The 20381-nt window shown below is 50.9% G+C and overlaps 1 protein-coding gene across 1 annotated transcript in view; it reads left to right on the forward strand.

Annotated features, from left to right (window-relative positions):
- The first annotated feature begins 16885 nt into the window (after nucleotides 1–16885).
- TFCP2L1 (transcription factor CP2 like 1) overlaps nucleotides 16886–20381 on the forward strand; it is a 51519-nt gene continuing 48023 nt past the window's right edge. Inside the window, exon 1 of the mRNA XM_036254680.1 lies at nucleotides 16886–16947. Within this exon, the coding sequence (XP_036110573.1) occupies nucleotides 16886–16947 (62 nt within the window). The remainder of the gene's footprint in view (nucleotides 16948–20381) is intronic.

Genomic DNA, 20381 nt, shown 5'->3' on the forward strand with positions numbered 1-20381 from the left:
TCCCAACACCATTTATTAATGAGGCTGTCTTTACTCCATTGTATGCTCTTGCCCCCTTTGTCAAATATTAATTGAACATAATGTCTTGGATCAATTTCTGGGTTCTGGGTTCTATTCCCTTAATCTATCTGCCTGTTCTTATGCCAGTACCAGGCTGTTTTGATTACAATGGCTTTGTAGCATAACCTGACATCTGGTATTGTAATCCCTCCTACTTTGTTCTTCTTTTTCAAGATTGTTGTGGCAATCGATGTTGTCTCTCATTGATGTTTCTTTCTCTCTCTCTCTCCCTCTCTCCCTCTCTAAAACTCAATAAAGAAAAAAGAAATTAACAAAAAATGATTGCCGTGGCTATTCAGGGTCTTTTTTGGCTCCATATAAACTTTTGGAGTATTTATTCTAGCTTTGTGAAATATGTCATTGGTATTTTAATGGGAATTGCATTGAATCTATAGATTGCTTTGGGTAGTATGGGCATTTTAATGATATTAATTCTTCCAATCCATGAACAAGGTATATACTTCCACTTTTTTATATCTTCCTCTATTTCTTTTTTCAACAATACATCAGATAAGGGATCAATCTCCAAAATATATGGAACACTCATACAACTCAACCAAAGGAAGATAAATAATCCAATTAAAGTGAGCAGAGGATCTACTTAGACACCTCTCCAAACAGAATATACAAATGGCCAAGAGACATATAAAAAAGTGTTCAATGTCACTAAGCATCAGAGAGATGCAAATTAAAACAACAACGAGGTATCACCTCACACCTGTCAGAATGGCCGCCATCAACAAATCACCACACAACAAGTGCTGGCGAGGATGTGGAGAAAAGGGGACTCTAGTACACTGCTGGTGGGAATGCAGACTGGTGCAGCCACTATAGAAAACAATATGGTGTTTCCTCAAAAAATGAAAAATTGATCTGCCATTTGACCCAGTGATCTCACTTCTTGAAATATAAGCATGTTGATGCGGTTGGCTATTTTTATTTCATTTTCGCTGCTGCATGTCTCTCTGCATTAGGAAATGTGTTCATTTATTCTGGTCGGAGATGGCTCCCACTCCTGTTATGAACACTGTTGCTCTGAAGATGTCTCTCAACTGACTCCTGGTGCCCACGTTTAGGAATACTCCAGGGAATATACTTTGGGGCAGAATGCTGGGGCCTGGGATGTGCACAGGTCACTGTTTCCCACCAGACTGTTTCCTATGGTGGTTACACTGCTCTCGGCTCTACTCCGTATCCTGCCAGCACTCGGTGTTTCTGACTGACACTTTTTGCCAACCTGTGAAATTTTATCTTGTGGCCTAACTTTGTATCCTAATTACTAATTCAGGTTGAAGAATGTTTTATATGCTTATGGGCTGTTTGTGTTTCCTCTTCCAGGCGATGCCTCTTCAATTATTGTGCCTGTTATTTGATTGAATGGTTTATCTTGTTCTCATTGATTTATGGAAATGCTTAATATATTCTGGACACTAATTCCATGACAATTATATATACTACAATGACTATTATTTTAAGTCTGAAAAATCTGGACTCTGTAATTGTCAGCTGAAAAACAGGTTCTGGTGGAAAGGCAACACAATCTGCTATTCCTGGTTGGTTTTACCCTGTCATCTGGCAGAAAACTCTCGATGGAAGGATCGACACTTTCTTATCCCTTGCTAAGACTGCTTCTTCACATTCATTTCACAGCATGGAGACATGGGGAACCAGAGCAGCTGAATTCACCTTCTCCAGCTCCAGTGACAAGACCCTCAGTCAATTTAGAATCAGGCTATGGGCAGAGTGGTATTTCCTTCCTTCTCTGACTAGCTGGCTGTCCCTTGGGTATTCTCTTTCTTATGGGACTTGGCTCAAAGCAGGAGAATGAGCTGAGTTAACACATGTCAATAATCTGTCCCCTTTCTACCATGTGCTCTGACTTACTGCCTTGGTTGGCAGAGTCCAGTTCCCAAAGCACCACAGGAAACAGTTTGACCAAAAATTTTACTACCACATTACTAAAGGTAATACCTTTTCAGCCTGCCACATCTTACCTTCACAGCCCCAAACCCAGCTCTCTCCATTCAGCCAATTCTAAAACTTTACATTCTGGAACTTGTAGCTGCCACTCTGAGGTACCAAATTAATATCATTTAAGATCTGATGGGCGATCAGGGCTGAAATTGTGTCTCCATGAGATCTATAGGGACTTGGGCTTCTTTTGTATTTCTGCTCAGACAATGTTAGTTTGGACATTTAGCCTTCAAAACATGGCTGCCTGAGTCCAGCCTGCACGCCCACTCTCCAGGCAACAAGGAGGAGGAAAGGCAAGGGCAAAAGGAGAATGGTCAACAATTCAGCTCTTCTTCCTTCCTTTCTTTGCTATATAAGCATTTAGGCACTCTTAGGTGTGTGGATGAAAAAAGGGAGTTCTATGGAAAGTAACCTCACAGGTTGATCTGATCATAAATGCCTAACTGGACAGGTCATGATGGGTAGTCATGCTCCAGGCATATAAATTTTTACTAAGAGATTTATCTTTGCCCTAGGCAAGACCTGTCCATTGTTTCTGTGCAAATGAATAAACATACCTTTGAAATAAGCTGTAACCAACCTCAAGAAAGTATAATCTTGGTAACTATCCTGTAATCCAATCCGCACCTTGATCTTCCCCACCTCCATGTTGTCTTTCTTACATTCCTTCCTTTATTTTTTTTTGATCCTCACCCTAGGATATTTTTACATTAATCTTCAGATAGAGCTGGAGGGAGAGAGGGAAGGAGAGAGGGAGGGAGAGAGAGAGAGAGACAGAGAGACACAGAGAGACATCGATTTTTTGCCACCCGCACATCCCCAATTGAGGTTAGGGACAAACAGCAACCGAAATACGTACCCTTGGCCAGAATCGAACCTGGGACTCTTTGGTTCAAGGTCAATGCTCATACTGGGCAGGGCACATTCCCTCCTTTTGTAAAAAAAATATATATTTTTTATGGATTTTTTAGAGAGAGAGGAAGGCAGAGAGAGAGAGAGAGAGAGAGAGAGAGAGAGAAACATTCATGTGAGAGAGAAGCACTGATTGGCTGCCTCCTGCACGCCCCCCACTGGGGATCGAGCCTGCAACCCAGTCACATGCCCTGATCAGGAATCAAACTGGGACCTCTCATCCATGGGGCGAAGCTCAGTCCACTGAGCCACAGCGGCTGGGCAATGATGATATGGTATAAATATATATACACATTGCAGAATGGTTACCAAGATCAAGATAATTAATGCACCCATTACTCACCTAGTTAAGGACATTAATTACTATTTAAGACTAGTCTTGCTAACACAAAATAAATCCCAAATCAGTTATCAGGTAATTCAAAACTTACATACAAATAAGGCAACGCAATAAACTGAGAGTCACCCTGTCAAATATTCCTTGCAGTTACATTGCCTACAGAAGCACTTTGCCAATTTGTACCCAGCAGCTCCTTCTACAGCTAACTGGGGTTTAGGCACAATGACAACAAGGGACACTACATGAAAGAGCATTCTCTATTGCCTGTGGGGTTGTCAATGGACAGCAGGAGACCTAAGGTTCCATACTGGCTCTTTATCATATTCCAAATGTGCATTTCAGGGTGTAATTTGCTATGAGGCTACTTTTCTTGAATAGTGCTCTATGGGTACAATTAATAATAATAAACGAAATTCTAGCTTTAAGGACCTGATAGACACCCCTCCATGTGAGGGACAGTGCCTTGTGGAACACACTGAGGTCAGCCCACCTTCTGAGGAATTTCCCCGTGAGGTTCACTTACCAACTTCTACTTCCATCTCATTGGCCAGAACTTAGTCATGTGGTTAGCCCTCTCTTTGAGGGAGCCTGGGAAGTGTAGTTCTTTTGAGCTGGGCACGGATTGTTAAGCCTCAACAAAATCAGGGTTTTGTTAACAAGGAAGGAAAGAGATGATAGCTCAGATAGGCAGTTCTAGCTAGTTGGAGCAGAAAGAAATTTATCTCTGTGGAATTGTTAGAAGGGCTAAAGATGCAGTCTAGGCAATGTTCCCAGAAACAGCACTGTTAATTGGTCTGCTTAACCTCAGAAATACTTTTTCTGAAGTCACCCATGCCAGCAAAATAAACGACTTCTGCCCAGTCTGTTTCTTCATTTTACTTCCAAATGAGAGCCTTCAGTGAGTGCATCGTATTGGTGGAAACTAGGTCATAGGTCTGCAAGGAAGACTGGGAAATGTAACTTAAAAAACTCAGCCTTAAGAAGGTGGGAATCACAGTTTTGATGAGCCAGCATATTCCATTGACTCTCAGACATGCAATTTATTTTTATTTTCATGTCTCTAAAATCAGAATGCTTTCGAGTTCGTGAAGGTTCTTGGCTGTTCCGTGATGGGGTTGACATTGTCTGCATGAAATTTCCTTATAAGGTCAAGAGAGCATCTTCACCAGAAGGGGGCAGGTGAGGTGTCAGTGGTTTGGAATACAATTCTGGAGCCAACAGTGGGGCACTCTGCTCATCAATGCTGCAAGACCAGTGATTTTGATGCTCCAAAAGACAGCACAGGGTCCAACCTGCAATGCAGACAGCTCCAAGCTAACAAGGGACCGGGAAGAGCTGCACATGAAATACAGAGCACTTCTAGAAATAATTTAACTGATCTATACTTGCTTATGTGTTCCTGTTTTAAGTGTTCACAAGAGATATAGACATCTCAATAAATATAAATATAAATATGTTTATAAATATAAATATATATCTCAATAGATATCAATGTCTCACTATTTTGATCTTTTAATATGATCAAAATGCAAATTCTAAGTGATAAGAAAACATTGTGTTATAGTTTCAGTGTCTGTTTTCTCTTACTGGTGTATGAAATGATGGTGCATCTTACAATCGATGGCATCTTATACTTGATGAAAGGCTGTCAAAGCATGGGAAGGGTTCAGTGGATTCCAGGTGACCGTGGCAAGTGTCTATCGTAAAATAGGGCAATGAGGAGGTGTCTCCCTGCTCCTGGCCACTGGAGGTGGCATTGCAGGAGCAGAGGAAATGCTGGTAAATGTGGGGCCTGGACATGTGGGGTGTGCCTGGTTTCACCAGCTCAGTACGCAGGACACCCCAGGCCACACAGCAGGGCAGGGCAGGGGGCTGCCCAGTGGACCAGGACGGCTCCCGTTGACTCCACAAACAGGAGGGAAGCATGGCTCCCTGGGAATCCCGGGGTCCTGCAGGCAGTGAGAAGACAGGAAGGGGGTGACTGCTGGGTGCAGACTCCGCTCTTTCCTAGGGCTTCGCAGGCTTTGGAGCCCCCCGGGCCACTGCCTCCTTGGGGCCTCACAAGTCAACCCCAGGGTGGGCTCTGTGGGCGTGCACGTGTGTCTTCCTGCATCAGACGCTCAGCTCTGTGAGGGTGGGGCCTGTGTCCGTGTGGTCCCCGGCACACAGAGGACTCAACAAATACTTGTTGAATGAATGAATTAATACACCAACAAATAGTGGGGATGGGATGAGGACAGTGGCGCTGAGAGAAGACACTGCCCACACCAAGGAAGGCCTCAGCCAGTCCCAGGGGCTGCTCTGCAGCTGGGATGGCCCTGCAGACCTGTTCCAACCTGGCGTGTGGGAGTCAGGCCTTCACGCCCATGTCAGCTGTCACTGGATGTGGACTGTGCCAGGAAAGGCACATGACAGCCAAAGACGTGCTCAGCTGCAAAGTGTCAACAACTGACATTCCCACCTGTCGGGAGGTGCTTGATCCTAAAGGGAATATCGGACAGAACCCACCACACCCACAGAAGTCATCTCAGGATGGAGAAATTCTGGGGGGGAGGGTGGGTCCATGGGCTTCCGAGCTGGCTCTGACCTCGCCAGGGCACGGGCTATGCTTGCCCAACATCTGACCGTGCTTGGCAGGCAACAGACACTCAATACATGCTTGTTGCATTGGGCTGAACTGAGGGGAAGGGGCAGTTGTGGCCTGAGACCCATCGTGTGTCAGGCACTGTGCCGGGCACGCCACACACAGTATCTATTTAATCCGCAAATCTTTCCCGGGAAGTAAGTCTCTTTTCACGCGTAAACGGTGAGTGAGCTGAAGATGCTAATCAAGGTCCCCAGATAAACAGCCACAAAGGCAGGGTTTTAAAGCAGACTTGTCTTATTCCGAAGCTCAAACTCTTTTTCCGGGGGCCCTGCCCTCACTGGATCCTGGGCTTGGGGCCAGAAGGCTGTTCTGGGACAATGTGCGGAGCGTAGAGTGAAGGAGGAGGGCATCGGGCCTGCTGCTGGGGGAGGAGAGGCTCCTGGGAGAGGCGGCAGTGAGCTACCCTCACGAAAGGTCGGTAGGCAGAGTGGCCGGGAAGGAGGGCACTGAGCAGTGCCCTCTGGGACGTGGGAGCAGTGGGAGGCAGAGCTGAGGAGCAGGAGAGGCTCGGGCTCCAGGTGGACACACCCATGGGCACAGGGACTGAGGAGCAAATGGTGTCCCTCCCTCTGGGAGGCAGCACCCCAAGCCGGGTACAGGGCTTGGCGAGAGGAGCGTGGGCCGGATTCTGGTTTCTCTACCACCCCTCCTGGTCTGCGGCAGGCAGCGCTCGGACTCTGCCCCGCGCTGCAGCCTTGGCCAGGGACATGCTGTGTGCATTGTCCGTGAGGCTTGGTGACCATCCTCCTACCCTAAGCTCTGGCTCGGGCATGGCTGATGTCAACACTGATGGATTTCTTTCTTTTTGTTTTTATTTCTCTTCAGATAGAGTGGGAGAGAGGGAGAGAGAGACACACATCAACTGGTTGCCTCCTGAACAACCCTGACCAGGGCCGGGGACGAACCGCAACCAAGGCACATGCCCTTGACCGGAATGGAACTTGCGGGTACTTGGTCCGAGAGCCGACGCTCCAACCACTGAGTCAAACCGGCCAGGGTGATAGATTTCTTAATGGGTCCTCTCTCTGGGTAATCTCTATTTCTTTCTAGTCGATTCCCCCTCCCAACCCCCATGCCCATATTTGGGTGTTTTGGTCTCTGTCTTTCAAGTTGAACCCTTTCTCAGGTGTTGAGGATCCACGATTATCTGCTCAGATTCAGAGGGGCTGACGGGCTGAGGGTAGCTCAGAATGTATGCGAGGGGCTTGGCTGACTCACTGCAGGCTGGTCTGGCTGGGCTCTTTCGGTGGGAGTCCCCAGGGGCAAATTCTTCAGGAACATTTTTCCGATATCCTGCTTCAAGGGTGAAGGCTGGAGAGCTGGACTTGTAGGAGTGGAACTGGGTTGGGTGGGAGCAGGGAAGAGAGGGATTAAACGGGATAATGAGTCAGAAGCTTAAACACCTGGCTGTGCCCCTAGGGAGGGGCTCTCCGCACTCTCACTCTTTGCTTTCCCCCCTTTCCCGGGGGTAGCAGCCTCCTGGGAAAGACGCTGCAGACGCTGGTGCTCACGGCTGGGGAAGTGTGCAGTTGGGGCTTGAAGAAGATACCAGGACTCTGGTTTGGCCCCTGGAGGGAAGGCACTGTGACCTGAGCAGGGTGTAGAGGGCTCTCATCAGAATGAGGATACTTGACTGCCCAAAAGACTGATGGGGAGTCTCGGGGACAGAGAAGTGAATTGGTGGAGGACAGTAGTGGGATCTTTGAGGTGGGAGGACCTGGGGTTCAAATCCCAGCTCCTCCACCTGTTAGTTATGGGAAAGTTGCCTGATCTCTTGGCCTTGTTGGACCTCCACAGCTTTATCTGCGAAATGGGCACATTAGCTGTCTTATGCAGCCATTGTGAGAACTAGATGAGCTAGTAAACAAAGTTCCCATGCATCGCTTGGATATGCAGTGGTTATTTGTTAGACTATATCCACTCTGTCTGGGCTATTTGGTGAATGACAAGTGTCGATAATGCAGGTGAGTTTTCCTTTAAGAACACCAAACCACCCATGCCCAAATGCATCCATTTGACTTTTGAGATTCTGAAGAAACATTAAAAAGATGTTTTCATTTTGGAATAATTTTAGTATCACAGCAAAGTTGCCAATAGGACACAGAATTTCCATACACTCCTCACCCAGTTTCCTCCATTGACATCTTGGGTCACTGTGCACACCTGTTAAAGCTAGACACTGAGATTGTCTGGGCTACTGAGTAAACTCCAGGTGCACCTGAACCTGAAGGAACACGTTGAACAAGTCACTGTCTTCCCTGGAGCGAGCAGGTGAAGTTACAACAGAAACTGCATCGCGGTGATGGCGGTGACCAGCATGGACCACTGGCCAATGGAGTTCAAAGAGCAGAAATGTGAGGTAGCCTTGCTTGTGGGTTGCAAGGCAATGGAGAGACTACTGGGAGTCAGGAGGCCTCGGATCGTGCCCGAGCCTGCCATTTACTCTGTGCCTTGGCAAGTCCTCCTACATACCTCTGTTTCTTCATCTGTAAAATGGGAGTAATATTCCTTGCCTGGTGCCCCTGGCAAATTATGCAGATACTAGTCCCCCCTCAGATCCATGCTCCCCTCTTTCTCAGTCAGAAACCTTTAATTTGTAGCTGGGCACATGCCACTGCATCAAGGACCGCATTTCCCAGCTTCATGTACGTTCAGGTGAGGCCAGGTGACCAGATTCCAACGAATGGGAACTAAACAAATCCGACGTGTACTCTTCCTTAAAGAGAGAGAGTTTGCCTTCTGCTTTCATTCTTTTGGCTGGCCGGAATGCTGCCACGATGGCTGGAGCTCCAGCAGCCGTTTTAGGATGTGCTGTGACACTGTACATGGAAGGGACACCTGGCAAAGAAACAAGGTATAAGAAGTCTGGGTTTCTGATGCTGTAGAATGCAATGGAGTAATTAAACTAGACCTCCTCAACCTAAGCCCTAGTAATATTTCTTGCTGGATAGCTCTTTGCTGTGGGGGGCTCTCCTATACAGTATAGGATGTTTTTCATGTTCCTGGCCTCTGCCCACTAGATGCTAGTAGATCCAGACCCCACAAGTTATGACAACCAAAATTGTTTCTAGAGAATGCCATGTGTCCTCTGGGGGGCAAAGTCATGCTTGCTTGAGAATCACTGCTCTAGATCAGTTCTGTCCAATAGAAATAGAATGTAAGTGACATATTTAAATCTGAATTTTCTAGTAAACAGGTGAAATTAATTTCAATAATTTACATAGGATATTTAACTCAATATATTGAACATATTATAATTTATCCTTTTATATGGATCAATTATAATTGATCCATATAAAAGTTATTGGTAGGCTAGTTTTATTCTTTTTTCATACAGAATATTTGGAATTGCTGTGTGCTTTGCACTTATAATTCACCTTGATCAAGATCAGCCATATCCAAGTGCTCAGTGGCCACATGTGGTCCATGGTACTGTACTGGGTGGTGTTAACTAGAGACTTCTAGAACATAAGGGAGAAATAAGCCTCGTTTAAGCCATTTTATTTGGGGCTTTCTGTTACTTGGAGCAGAACGTACCCTCACTAGCACCGGGGTTGGGGATTCCTCATATCGTTTTGAACGTTCAAGAAGTAATCAAACATGAGACTGAGGATGTGTGGCCGGAGAGCGTGAAGTGCTTTAGAGGAAGGTGGGAGAGGGTGCCTCACACCCCTGCCTCGTCTCCCCTGGCCCCCCAACAGCTCCGAGAGTGTGGCAGGTGCTGTCATGCCTGGACCATGCCCTCCTGGGCCCAGGCACCCAGGCCCTGCTGCAGGGAGTGTAGTCAGTGATACCACTGCCTGGGCCCCTCTCCAGGACTTGCCCCCCCGACCCCCGAGTCGCCTTGCTCAAAGCCATGTTTCTTCCCATCTCTTCCCAGGGCCACCTTCCTCTGACCATCACTGGTCGGTGTGGGTATATAAAGGCCTGACTCCCTTTGCCCAAATCCTGGACAAGTCCGAGGGCCATTCTGGCCCGAGCTCCTATGGGATCCACTGAGGTCTCAGCGTGACTTGCCCTTCTGCGCACCCCTCCCCCACTCCCAGCTGCTGATCCCGAGAGCAGCCTCAACGGTCCACCACGCAGCGAGCACGAGGGGAAGAGGTATGCCCAGCGTGGCCGGTCCGCTCCCCAGAAGTCAGAGGTCCCTGGGGCTTACGCTGCGGCTCGTCCCCTCCTTCCTCCAGGGCTGCCCGTGGCCCCCACGACTGGATCCTTGGGGACCACGCTTTCCCTCCCTCTGCGCCTTTGTACGTGCTGTTCCTCATGCTGGGCCGACCCCCTGTTTTCTCTTTCAGGTAGAGAAATCCCCCTTCCTCGGGGTTCAGGGCAAATTACCCCTGCCCTCCTCCCTCAGGAAGACCGCCTGGGTTACCCAGACCTGGGTCTCTGTGCGCCTCCTGCAGGCTCCCGTGGACACGCGTGCCGTGCGCACCGCCCGGCCGAGAAGGGCCCTGGGGAAGTGTTGGCCACTGAAGAGTTGGATGAGGGAGAAGGACGGTGCTGAGATTCCTTTTTTTCTTCTTTATTTTGAGTATGACTCCTTTTAACTTTGTGTGTATTTCTATGTAATTCCCGGAGAATTAATTATGTAAGGAGCGTTGGGGGAGGTAGGAGACAGTCAAGCGGGGTAAATGGTGATGGACGGAGACTTGACTTGGGCTGGTCAGCACACAGTACGATATGCAGATGATGAATTGTAGAATTATATACCTGAAACCTATGTAATTTTATTAACCAATGTCACCCCAATAAATTCAATAAAAATGAATTTTAAAATTATGTAAGAGACTGCACCCGCGATTTTCCCAGAAGCCTCCGCCGCAGTACTGCACACAGCCCATGCCAGTCACATTACCAAGCGGCTCCTAAGCGGCCTCTCTGCGGTGACGCGACAGGTGCAGGGACGCCTCTCGGAGGACAGGGCCCTGCCTAGGAGATTACAGAGGCTGGCGGCGCGGGCTCAGCCCACCGCGTTCCCAGCGGGGCCTCAGAGACCGCAGCCCCCAGCACCGGTGCAGGTCCGACCACCACTCTGGGCCCCGCTTCCCGGCCACGCCCGGCCTCGCCTGGCCCACAGCGGGACCTGAGCGCCGAGGTCCCGAGTCCAATGGCCGGGACTCAAATCCCGAATCTTAGCCGCGTGCCTTGGGCAAGTCACTCCCGATTTGGAGACCCGGTGTCCCCTCCCTGGGTCATCACACTAGCGAGCAGGGTGTAGGGGGACGGATCGCACTAGTTAATGAAGGCCTGAGCAGAGCCGGTGCCCAGCAGATGGGAGCGCCCTCCTGCCCCGCCGGAGGCCCTGCCTGTTGGGGAACCAGGGTCTGCCTCGGGGAAGGCGCCGGCGGGCCTGAGACCAGGTCATGGGGGCTCCCTCTTTCAGTGCTGGATCCACCCCCTCGTCCAGCAGGGCAGTCTGCACAGCAGTGAGCGCTGGCTCTCCTCCAGCCCGAGAACCCTGCACACTGTCTGGGCAACCCCCCTGGTCAAGCCTGCGGGCATCAGGGGAGGCTCTTCCCAGGACGCACCCTGCCCCAGGAGAACGTGCGAGGAGCATGCCCCCGGGAAGGTGCCCCGGCAGGGACGCAGTCTTCACTCCCTTCGGCCCTTTGCCCTTTCCTTCTGTCTGTGTCCTTGTAAACTTCAGCAGCAGTGTACTCTGTTAAACCTCAGCCTCCCCCTCTGCAAGTGGGCATTGGCCTCCCAGTGGGGAGTGGCCAGCCCCAGCAGCATTCCAAAAATAACAGTTAGGATTTGAATTCCCCTTCAGGAAATCTGAGTCAGGAAAATCAATGGCTTCTCAGCAGTAGACGCCGTTGAGGCCCTCCACCTCTTTCCACCCACCCGAAGCAAGCAGTTCCTCCTCGTGTGGGGCCTGGGCAGCGCACCCTGGGGACTGGGGCACGCCTGTCCAGGGAAAGGCCATGGTGTCTGGGTAGATGAGAGCTGCGTGCCACCTGCAGACACCCGAGGCATCCGCACCTGCCTTTCAGAAGGGCCTTCATCCTCTCCAGGCGAAACCTGTTCTACTTGAACGCAGGAGCAGGGCAAACACGGTCCTTTTCTTCTTTCTCCTATGCTGCACTCAGGGCCTCCAGGGCCTCTAGCTTTTGCATAGACTTAAAAATAAATCTATTGCCCACCGGTGTGGCTCAGTGGTTGAGCATCAACCCATGCACCGAGAGGTCGCTGGTTTGATTCCCAGTCAGGGCACACGCCCAGGTTGTGGGCCCGATCCCCAGTGGGGGGCGTGCAGGAGGTGGCCAGTCAATGTTCTCTGTCATCAATGTTTCTCTCTCTCTCTCTCAAATCAATAAAGAAAAAAAAAAATCTATTGCTCGCCCAATGTGGCTCAGTGGATTGAGCATCCTTCCATGGACTGAGAGGTCCTGGTTCGATTCCCAGTCAGGGCACATGCCTGGGGTTGTGGGCTTGATCCCCAGTAAGGGGCATGCAGGAGGCAGCCGACTGATGTTTCTCTCTCACATCGATGTTTCTATCTCTCTCTTCCTTCCTTTCTCTCTAAAAAAAATCAATAAAACATATTTTTTAAAAAATCTATTAATAAAATATAATGGCCACTTATATACCTACTGATCCACCTAAGAAATAATCAAGGTAAATGATCAGACAGTGGAAGGACTGTAAGTGAGCCCCTCGTCCCCAGAGGGGAGCCCTACTCTGGTACCGCACTTATCACTTCCTGGCCGCACATGTAAGAGCCCTTGCACAGTAGTTAGTATTGTGTTGTACGTTTCTAACCCTTATCACAAAGCATATCATACAGTGTGTAATCTACAACTCACTCATCTTTGCTCAGCCTTGTCTGTGAGTTCATCCAGGTGGCTTGAACTCGTTTTCATGCTTGTAGAGGATTCCATCGGGTGACAGACCACAGCCGAGGTTTCTAGCCTTCTGTTGATGGACATTTCATCTGTGTCCAATTTTTGCCATTATAAACAATACTGTGATAAACTTATTTATACAGGCTTTTCCCTCCCACCTTTGCCCTTAAACTCCTGTTCATCTGTCGAAACCATCCTCTTGGCTTGGCGGCTGCAGGTCTTGGGCTGCCCAAGGGGCAGGTGGCACCCTGTGGGCCTGGGGTGTTGGGGTTCGGGAGGACAATAAGGACAAGGAGGAAGAGAGAGGGCAGCCTCAGTGCCCACCAAATGGAAGGTGAAGAAGAAAAAATAGAAGAAGACCGAGAGGGACGCTGATAAACATCAGAGTGGAGACCTGAAGACTCAGCAGCTGTCTTCATTTTCTCGTGACATCTTATGTCCCAGCAAAGGTCATGGCCCGAGGCAAGAGCACAGGCAGGACAGAGAGGGAAACAGTAAATCTGCAAATGCCTAAGTAGAGGAGCACCTTTCAGCCAGATCACCAGTCTGCGTTGGGATGGAGTTGTCGCCCACCCAGAGGCAGACAAAGAAAGGGTTGGCACACAAAAACGGGACTGAAGGAAGCGGTACTGGGTGTCCCCGGTGGCCTCTGTGCGGAGGAGACCCTGAGAACGGAGCCCATCTCTCAGAACAGGGCAGCACCAATGCACACAGCCCTCATTAAAAGCCTCCCACACTGCCCAGCTGCCGTGGCTCAGTGGTTGAGCGTCGACCCAATGCACCAGGAGGTCACTGGTTTGATTCCCGGTCAGGGCACATGCCCAGGTTGTGGGCCTGATCCCCAGTGGGGGGTGTGCAGGAGGCGGCCAGTGTATGTTCTCTCTCACTGGTGTTTCTCTCTCTCTCTCTCTCTCTCTAATCAATATAAAAAAAAATTTTTAAAGCTCACCACACTAATTCCTACTTTGAAGGAAACCTTGCTGACTCCAAGCTCCTGCCTGTGATTTAGCTACTACTCTGCCAAAGAGAAAATCCACTCATGATACCGACAAGCTTATAATTTATCCTTACCATAGGTTTATGTATCGAAACAACAACAACAACAAAACAACAACAACAAAAGGAAGTCAGACCAGCAAAACTAAAACAAAAAACAGAAACCCCACCCTCTCGGGCATCAGGCGGTGGTGCCAGTCTTCACTGTGGCCTTCTCCCAGAGCAGCGGAATCCCCAGGGCCTGTGGAGTCCCGGGCTGCTCCCTGGCAGAAGACACTCCTCCTGCCGCAGGACATTTATCCAGCCCTGTGCAGAGAAGGTTGAAAGCTGCAGGGCAGAAACTGATGGTAGCCAAAGAGACAGACCCTGAGCTCTCAGATATGGCCTCAGTTTTCTCATCTGTAAGATGGGGTGATGTGAGTACTTCTCAGCACCGGGAGATTCCAGTGTGCGGCCCATTGCCTGCACAGAGTAACAGTCAATATTCTAGTGTAAGTAAATGGTGGATACTTATGAAATCAAAGGAGGGCCTGGCAGGCCATTGCCTGCACACCTCTCTCCTCCTCCTCACTGGACTGGAAGTCCCTGGGTCTCACTGTGCCTTGCAACATCAAGGAGTCAAAGGCAGGGTGCGTTAGTGCGTGACTCAGATGAAGGCTCTGTGGGCACTGTTAAATCCTATTCTCAAGAGGGTCAAATCTAGGAAAGGAGAGAAGGTATCCAGTCGCCTAAAATATACAGAGAATTAATAGTCCCGAGAGGCTACACTCACCTGACCCTGAGCTGCTTCACAACCCTGAAGCAAAGGCCAAATGGGGGCTCAGATGGCCCAGGATATCATTTCTCCATTGGCATACAACAAACCATCCCATAACCATGTAGCTATAACCACCGGGGCTCGGGGGACGCCTGTTCCACACGGCCTCTGCTGGAGCAGACCCACTGGCGCATCTCAGATGATCCCTGAGCAGGGGGCCGGGCCGGCCGGCCTTGCTGTCCACCGAGGCGGTTAGAGTCTGCATGGTGAGTGAGGCAGCAGCTTCCCAGCCTCCGAGGGGCCATCCTGGAACAGAGACATCACTTCCGCAGCACTCACGGGTCAAAGCAAGTCACGGGGCCATCCAAATGGGAGTGGGGAGGAGAAATACATGCCACCTCTCGATGGGGAACTAGCATACAGTCAATTTACCCCACCCAACATCACCCATCCTCACAGAGCCAGCCGGTAAGCCCACATCTGAGCTACTGCAACCCGTTTCCCATGTTCAGTGCCCTTCTTCCAGGCTTCTGCTGGTGCTGGGGACTCAGCGGGAGACCCTCCCCTCCCCCCACTCCACAGATCGGCCTAACTCCCACCTACCCATCCATCAGGAGACATCACTTTACTGGGGAGAGTGTCCGGAGCTCCAAAGCCCTCTTTCGTACACCCAGAGCAGCCTCTCCTTCCCTGACCACGCTGCACTGCAGCTGCTGCAACCCCCTGGCCTGAGACTCCAGGCAGACTGCAAGCTTGCGCCCCAGGGCCCACTGCCACGCCTGGCACAGGGGGAAAGAGTCCAGGAAAGGGCATGCTCCTTCCACACCACCCCCAGAGTACCTCCCATTTAGATACTGTGCTTGTCATGGACCCTGAAACAAATGTTCGTGTGTAAGGTGTTTATTAGCAAGTCCCCCAGAGATTAACACCTGTGCAAGGGATGAGAAGAAGCCGGACCCGACTGAGAGTCCCCGTCTTCCCGATAGCTTCAGCTGGTCCATGAGGAGTCCTGGGGCGAAAGCCGCCTGTCAGGAGAGAGGCCAGACTTGTATACTCTGGTCTCAAAACTGGCTCTCAGAAGCAGAGGCTGTCCCTGCAGCGGCTGGTGCCTGAGGGCTGGCTGCTTGCAGTGTTCCCTGTGGCTAGTGCGACAGTCCTTCCTTGAAGGGGAACCCGAGGGGCACATTTTTTCCTCATGGGGCAGAAAGGCAGTGGGGAGGTGGTGGTCCCCAAGAGCTGCTCAGGTAAATGGTTTGTCAGCTGTGGCTAGAGGGAGGGGAGCTGAGGGGACAGAGGGGGAGCTGGGAATCCTGGGCCCAGGTCTCTACCGGACTTCATTTCGTTTGATTAACACTCAGGGACAGAACTCGGGTGTGGGTTATGGTTGTTTGACCCCCACTCTCTCCTAACTGACTCCCCACTAGGACCCACTGTACACATTCCTTCCAGATTGATCTTTCCCAAAAGCAAATCAGATATGCAACTCCTTTGTTTAAAACACATAGAATATAATGCCAGCTCCTTGCAGGGTCTGCTAGGCCCTCTGCGATCCGACCTGCCTACCTCTCTCTTCTCATCCCCAGCTCTCCTTTGGTCACCCGCCCCCGCCACGCCTGGGCAGGTCTGCCTCCGGGCTTTGGCGATTTACTGTTGCCTCTGCCTGGAACCACTTTCCCTCCAGATGGTCACAGAGATGTTTCCGCTGCTCAATGTCACCTCCTCCAGGTGACTCTGATACTCCCTTGACGCGTTCCTTGTTCCATATTTACTCAACAAATACTCATGGAGCACTTACAAAGTCCCAAGCACTTTTCCAGGCAGTGGGGGTAACAGGGTGAATTAGAGTCCAGGCCTTGCCGACAATCAACACACACGCAAACATAAGAACGCGACGACTTCAGAGCGTGACGTGCTATGAATAAACTGGAGCAAGGGACTGAGCAGAAGTTGCCTGGATCTTGGTCCCTGACATCCAGGCTCAGAGCCGCCTCTCCACCTCAGTGCCTCTCTGGGGACCAGCCCTGCGCTTAGAGCCGCGGGCGAGCGCGGAGTGGGTGTGCGAGGGTCACCTGAGCCCCACCCTCGGGATCCGCGGCAGCGCCGCCCCCTCCGGTCCCTCGGGCGCACCGGAGGCGCCTTTGCTCCGGGGAAGGGCGCGCGGGTGCGGTCCTGCCAGGTGCGGAGGCAGGGCCTGGGGGCAGGGTTCGGCCAGCCCCGCCCCCTGGGCCGTCCATAAAGTCGCCGGGCCGGCCGGCACCGCGTCCCGGAGAGGGCTCTTCCAGGTGACCGTGCGCGGTAGGCGCGGCCTGCGTCGGAGCTGCACGCCGGCCGTGCGGGCGGGAGCTCCAGCCATGCTGTTCTGGCACACGCAGCCCGAGCACTACAACCAGCACAGCTCCAGCAGCTACCTGCGGTAAGGGCTCGGGCCGGGGTCGCGGGCGAGGCGCTGTCGCACGTCCGGTGCAGGTAGGGGAGCTTGGGGCCCTCGCTGCGCCCCGATTCCGCGCTCCCTGCCCTCTGCGGACTGAGACAGCAGCCCAGAGTCCCGCCCGGGACGGCCAGACGGACGCCGGTGGGACCGGACGCGCGGTGGTGAGGGCCCGGCGTGCAGAGCCTGGTACCCGGGGCGCCTCTGCTGACGACCCCCGGCGGGCGTGGGGCGCACACCTGCTGGCCGCAGCCAGCGCAAGTGCGCCCTGGTCCTCCGTCTCCTTCCCGCTGGTGTTGGGGTGTTGCCTGCCCCCGGGGAGTCTAGTCCCCTGCTCCTTGCCTCTCCGCCCGGCCCCTCTCCGAGCTTCGTGCCCTCACCGGTGTCCTTGGCCCGGCCGAGGGCGCGAGCGCTGACCTGCACCTCAGCCTCGGCCCCGGTGGGGGCGGCCCGGGCGGGACTCGTGCCCCCTCGCTCCAGGTGGTCTTGCGCGCGTTGGCCCGAGGCCCGCGTGTTTCTTGCCCTTGATGGAAACCTTGCTGCGGCTTCAGGGATCTGAGTAGCGCTCTTCAAAGGGGAAAGTAAGTCCTGCCTGTTTGCAAAGTTCCGTGCTCTCCCCGGAAGGACCCCGTTAGCGTCCATCCCTGGAGGATTGTTGGCCACTGTTCTGCTGCCGGCTGGGTATTAATGAGCAATCATTTCACTTTTCTGAACTCACCTGAACCAGCTTTAGCCAGTTTTTATTTCCATCCTAGACACAGTTTACAAAATGTGCCCAATTTAACCCAAATGGCATTTGGTACCGGCTCAGAGAAAGTGAATCGTGAGGCCGAGAGTCGCTGGCACTGGCAGCCCCGAAGTGAGAGCCACGGGAAGGCCTTTTTTCCCGTCCAAAAGTTTCCACCCAGATTTAATGGTACACGTTATTTTTTTTTTTGTTTTTTTATCCTCACCCGAGGACATTTTTCTATTTTTTGTTCAGATAGAGCGGAAGGGGGAGAGAGGAACAGAGAGAGAGAGAGAAACATCGATGTGAAAGGAACACATCGAGTGGCTGCCACCCGCACAACCGACCAGGGCCGGGGACAAACTGCAACCGAGGTACGCGCCCTTAGCGGGAACCGAACCCGGGTCTCTCAGGACCTCAGGCCGACACTCTAACCGCTGAACCAAACTGGCCAGGGCGGTACACGTTATTTTTAAATCCTGGTTTCTGATAGATAATTTGACAATAGTTCTCCTTGAAGACACCCTTCCCTTTCCAGCAGGTGAAGGAATGATTGAGTTGATGTGTCCGCTGTTTTTTCTTCATGGCCAGAGTAATAAGAGATGGCATAAGTCTAGGGGTCTTAGTTGAGGACTGATGGCCTGCCTCCCTGCAGACCTTGGTGATGTCACCAGAGGGGAGCTGCCCTGGGGGACGCCGGAAGCCCACCGGGCAGATGTTAATCCGTGGCAGAAGATTAAATGTCCATTCATGTATACAAAATGTTACAACATTTTTATTATACTGCATGATGCAGTTTCAGGTGTAGCTTTGTCTAAGTTTTAGTTTGTGGCCGGTTAGTGTGCCATACCTTAAAAATGATTTTGAAGGTGACCTTGAATGGAGGGTGAGTATTTAAAACTTCCTGGATACCTAAAATGTCATCCTATTCGGGAACAATTTTCCTTGCCTGGGAGGTGCTTCTGCTGCTGAGCTGGAAATTTGTCTGTGGAGTACCTGAGATACCTTTCAGGATTTTGGTATTGCACTTGGGTATTGAGTTGGGGTAAAGGTGCCATAAAGCCATATTGGTTTCTGGGGTCATTTTGTGTCCATGGAGAAAAAAAGCACTTGGTTCATGCCTTTTTTTTTTTTTTTTTTTTTTTTTTAACTTCTTGGAAGCTGAGGGTTTCACCTTGTAGAAGTTGATCTCAATGAAGGCCGAGGTGGGGGGTCAGTGAATATGTCCCTTGTCCCCCAACTCTCGAGTGAAGGTCTCGTCTTTTTTATTTTGTTTTTTGGTTGTCTCCTCACTGTAGAACTGTTGCCAAGTTGCTCGACCTTACCACGGTGCTGGCCTTTACTCCCTTCTTTGCTTTTTCTATTTGGTGTTCTCGTGACTTCTATTCCTTGGCAAATAAGGATGCCAGGCTTGAAACAAGTTACTGTTGAGTGATGGTTCTTATCCACCCCCCACCCCCTTTTTTTATTTAAAGGCAGCAGCTCATGGATTACTACCTTAATATGGTTTGGGCAAACATGAAATCATGCGATTCCCAGGTGAGCAGGCCTGCCTGCTTCTCCTCTGTTCCTAGGTCAGCACTTGGGCTGGGACCGTGCTCAGCCCGGTGGAAGAAAGGTCGGTGTGGGGGGAGCCAAGCCAGCAGTGTGCTGTGGTCTTTGGGCCACGGACCGTGGCAGGGGAGGTGCACCCACGGGAGGTATTCCAGGTGTGCTCCAGCCTGACTTTTTCTTCTGAGAATTGTTAGACGTTGTTGGGGTGTGTGCTGGGTTTGTGTTTTAAAGACATGCGTTTATGGTGTTGTATGAGGAACAGATTGTACCAGTGACTGCTGTTTATACAGTGAAGTGGGCTCAGCGAATCTGATTCATGACCCTGGACACACAGAGGGAGGAGGGTTATCAAGATAAGGGCACTGGCACTTTTTGGCAGCTGTTTTCCTGCTGCTCATAATGTAGAGGCCGTAACCGGGTCCCTCCTGCCCACAGGTCATTCATGTTCTCAAGGATTTCTTTTTTTAACTTGCAAGGGCATTTCAAAACGCCTCGAAACAGTTCTCCAGGCATAGGCTGGCGGGAGGCTGGGTTTTTGGTTATGGTGGGGAGTTTGGTTCAACAGTGGAGGAAAAGAATCTTTGAGCATCTTAACCATTTTCCATTTGGATAAGAAAACAATGGAAACCAAGGTCCTTTCTTCTTGGTTTGTTTTTAGGAGATATTAGTATGACCCTTAACCTAGGGGTCATGGGTCAGCTGTCCTTTTTATTTTTAGAAGGGTGGGGGTGTCTCAGCTTGTGTGAGTGAAGCAAACAGTTTCTGTATTTACATAGCTTACAGAGCCCCAAGGACAGGGTTGTATTATTCTGAGAAGTGGCCAATAAATAGAATAGTTTATTTAAGCAATTAAAATATTTGTTCAGAGTCTTATTCTAAAAGCAAGACTTTGTAATGTCTTTCTTGTGGGTGGAAAGCATACAATGTCTGCGGTCCACGCCGTTGCCGGAGTCCCGTTGTCACAGAGAGCTCCGTGATTTGTGGCTCTTAGGTGACTTTGCATTTTTACCTCATTAATGGCTTGATTGACTAGATCTCTTGGGGGGTCGCTGAGAGGAAGCAGAAGCGTCACAGGCTGGTTTGCTCTCTCTGGAGGAGTTGTGCTGTGAGGAGGCGGGGGCTGGGCCAGCACACTGAC

Source organism: Molossus molossus, unplaced genomic scaffold, assembly GCF_014108415.1.
Source record: "Molossus molossus isolate mMolMol1 unplaced genomic scaffold, mMolMol1.p scaffold_m16_p_11, whole genome shotgun sequence".
NCBI classification, from domain to species: domain Eukaryota; kingdom Metazoa; phylum Chordata; class Mammalia; order Chiroptera; family Molossidae; genus Molossus; species Molossus molossus.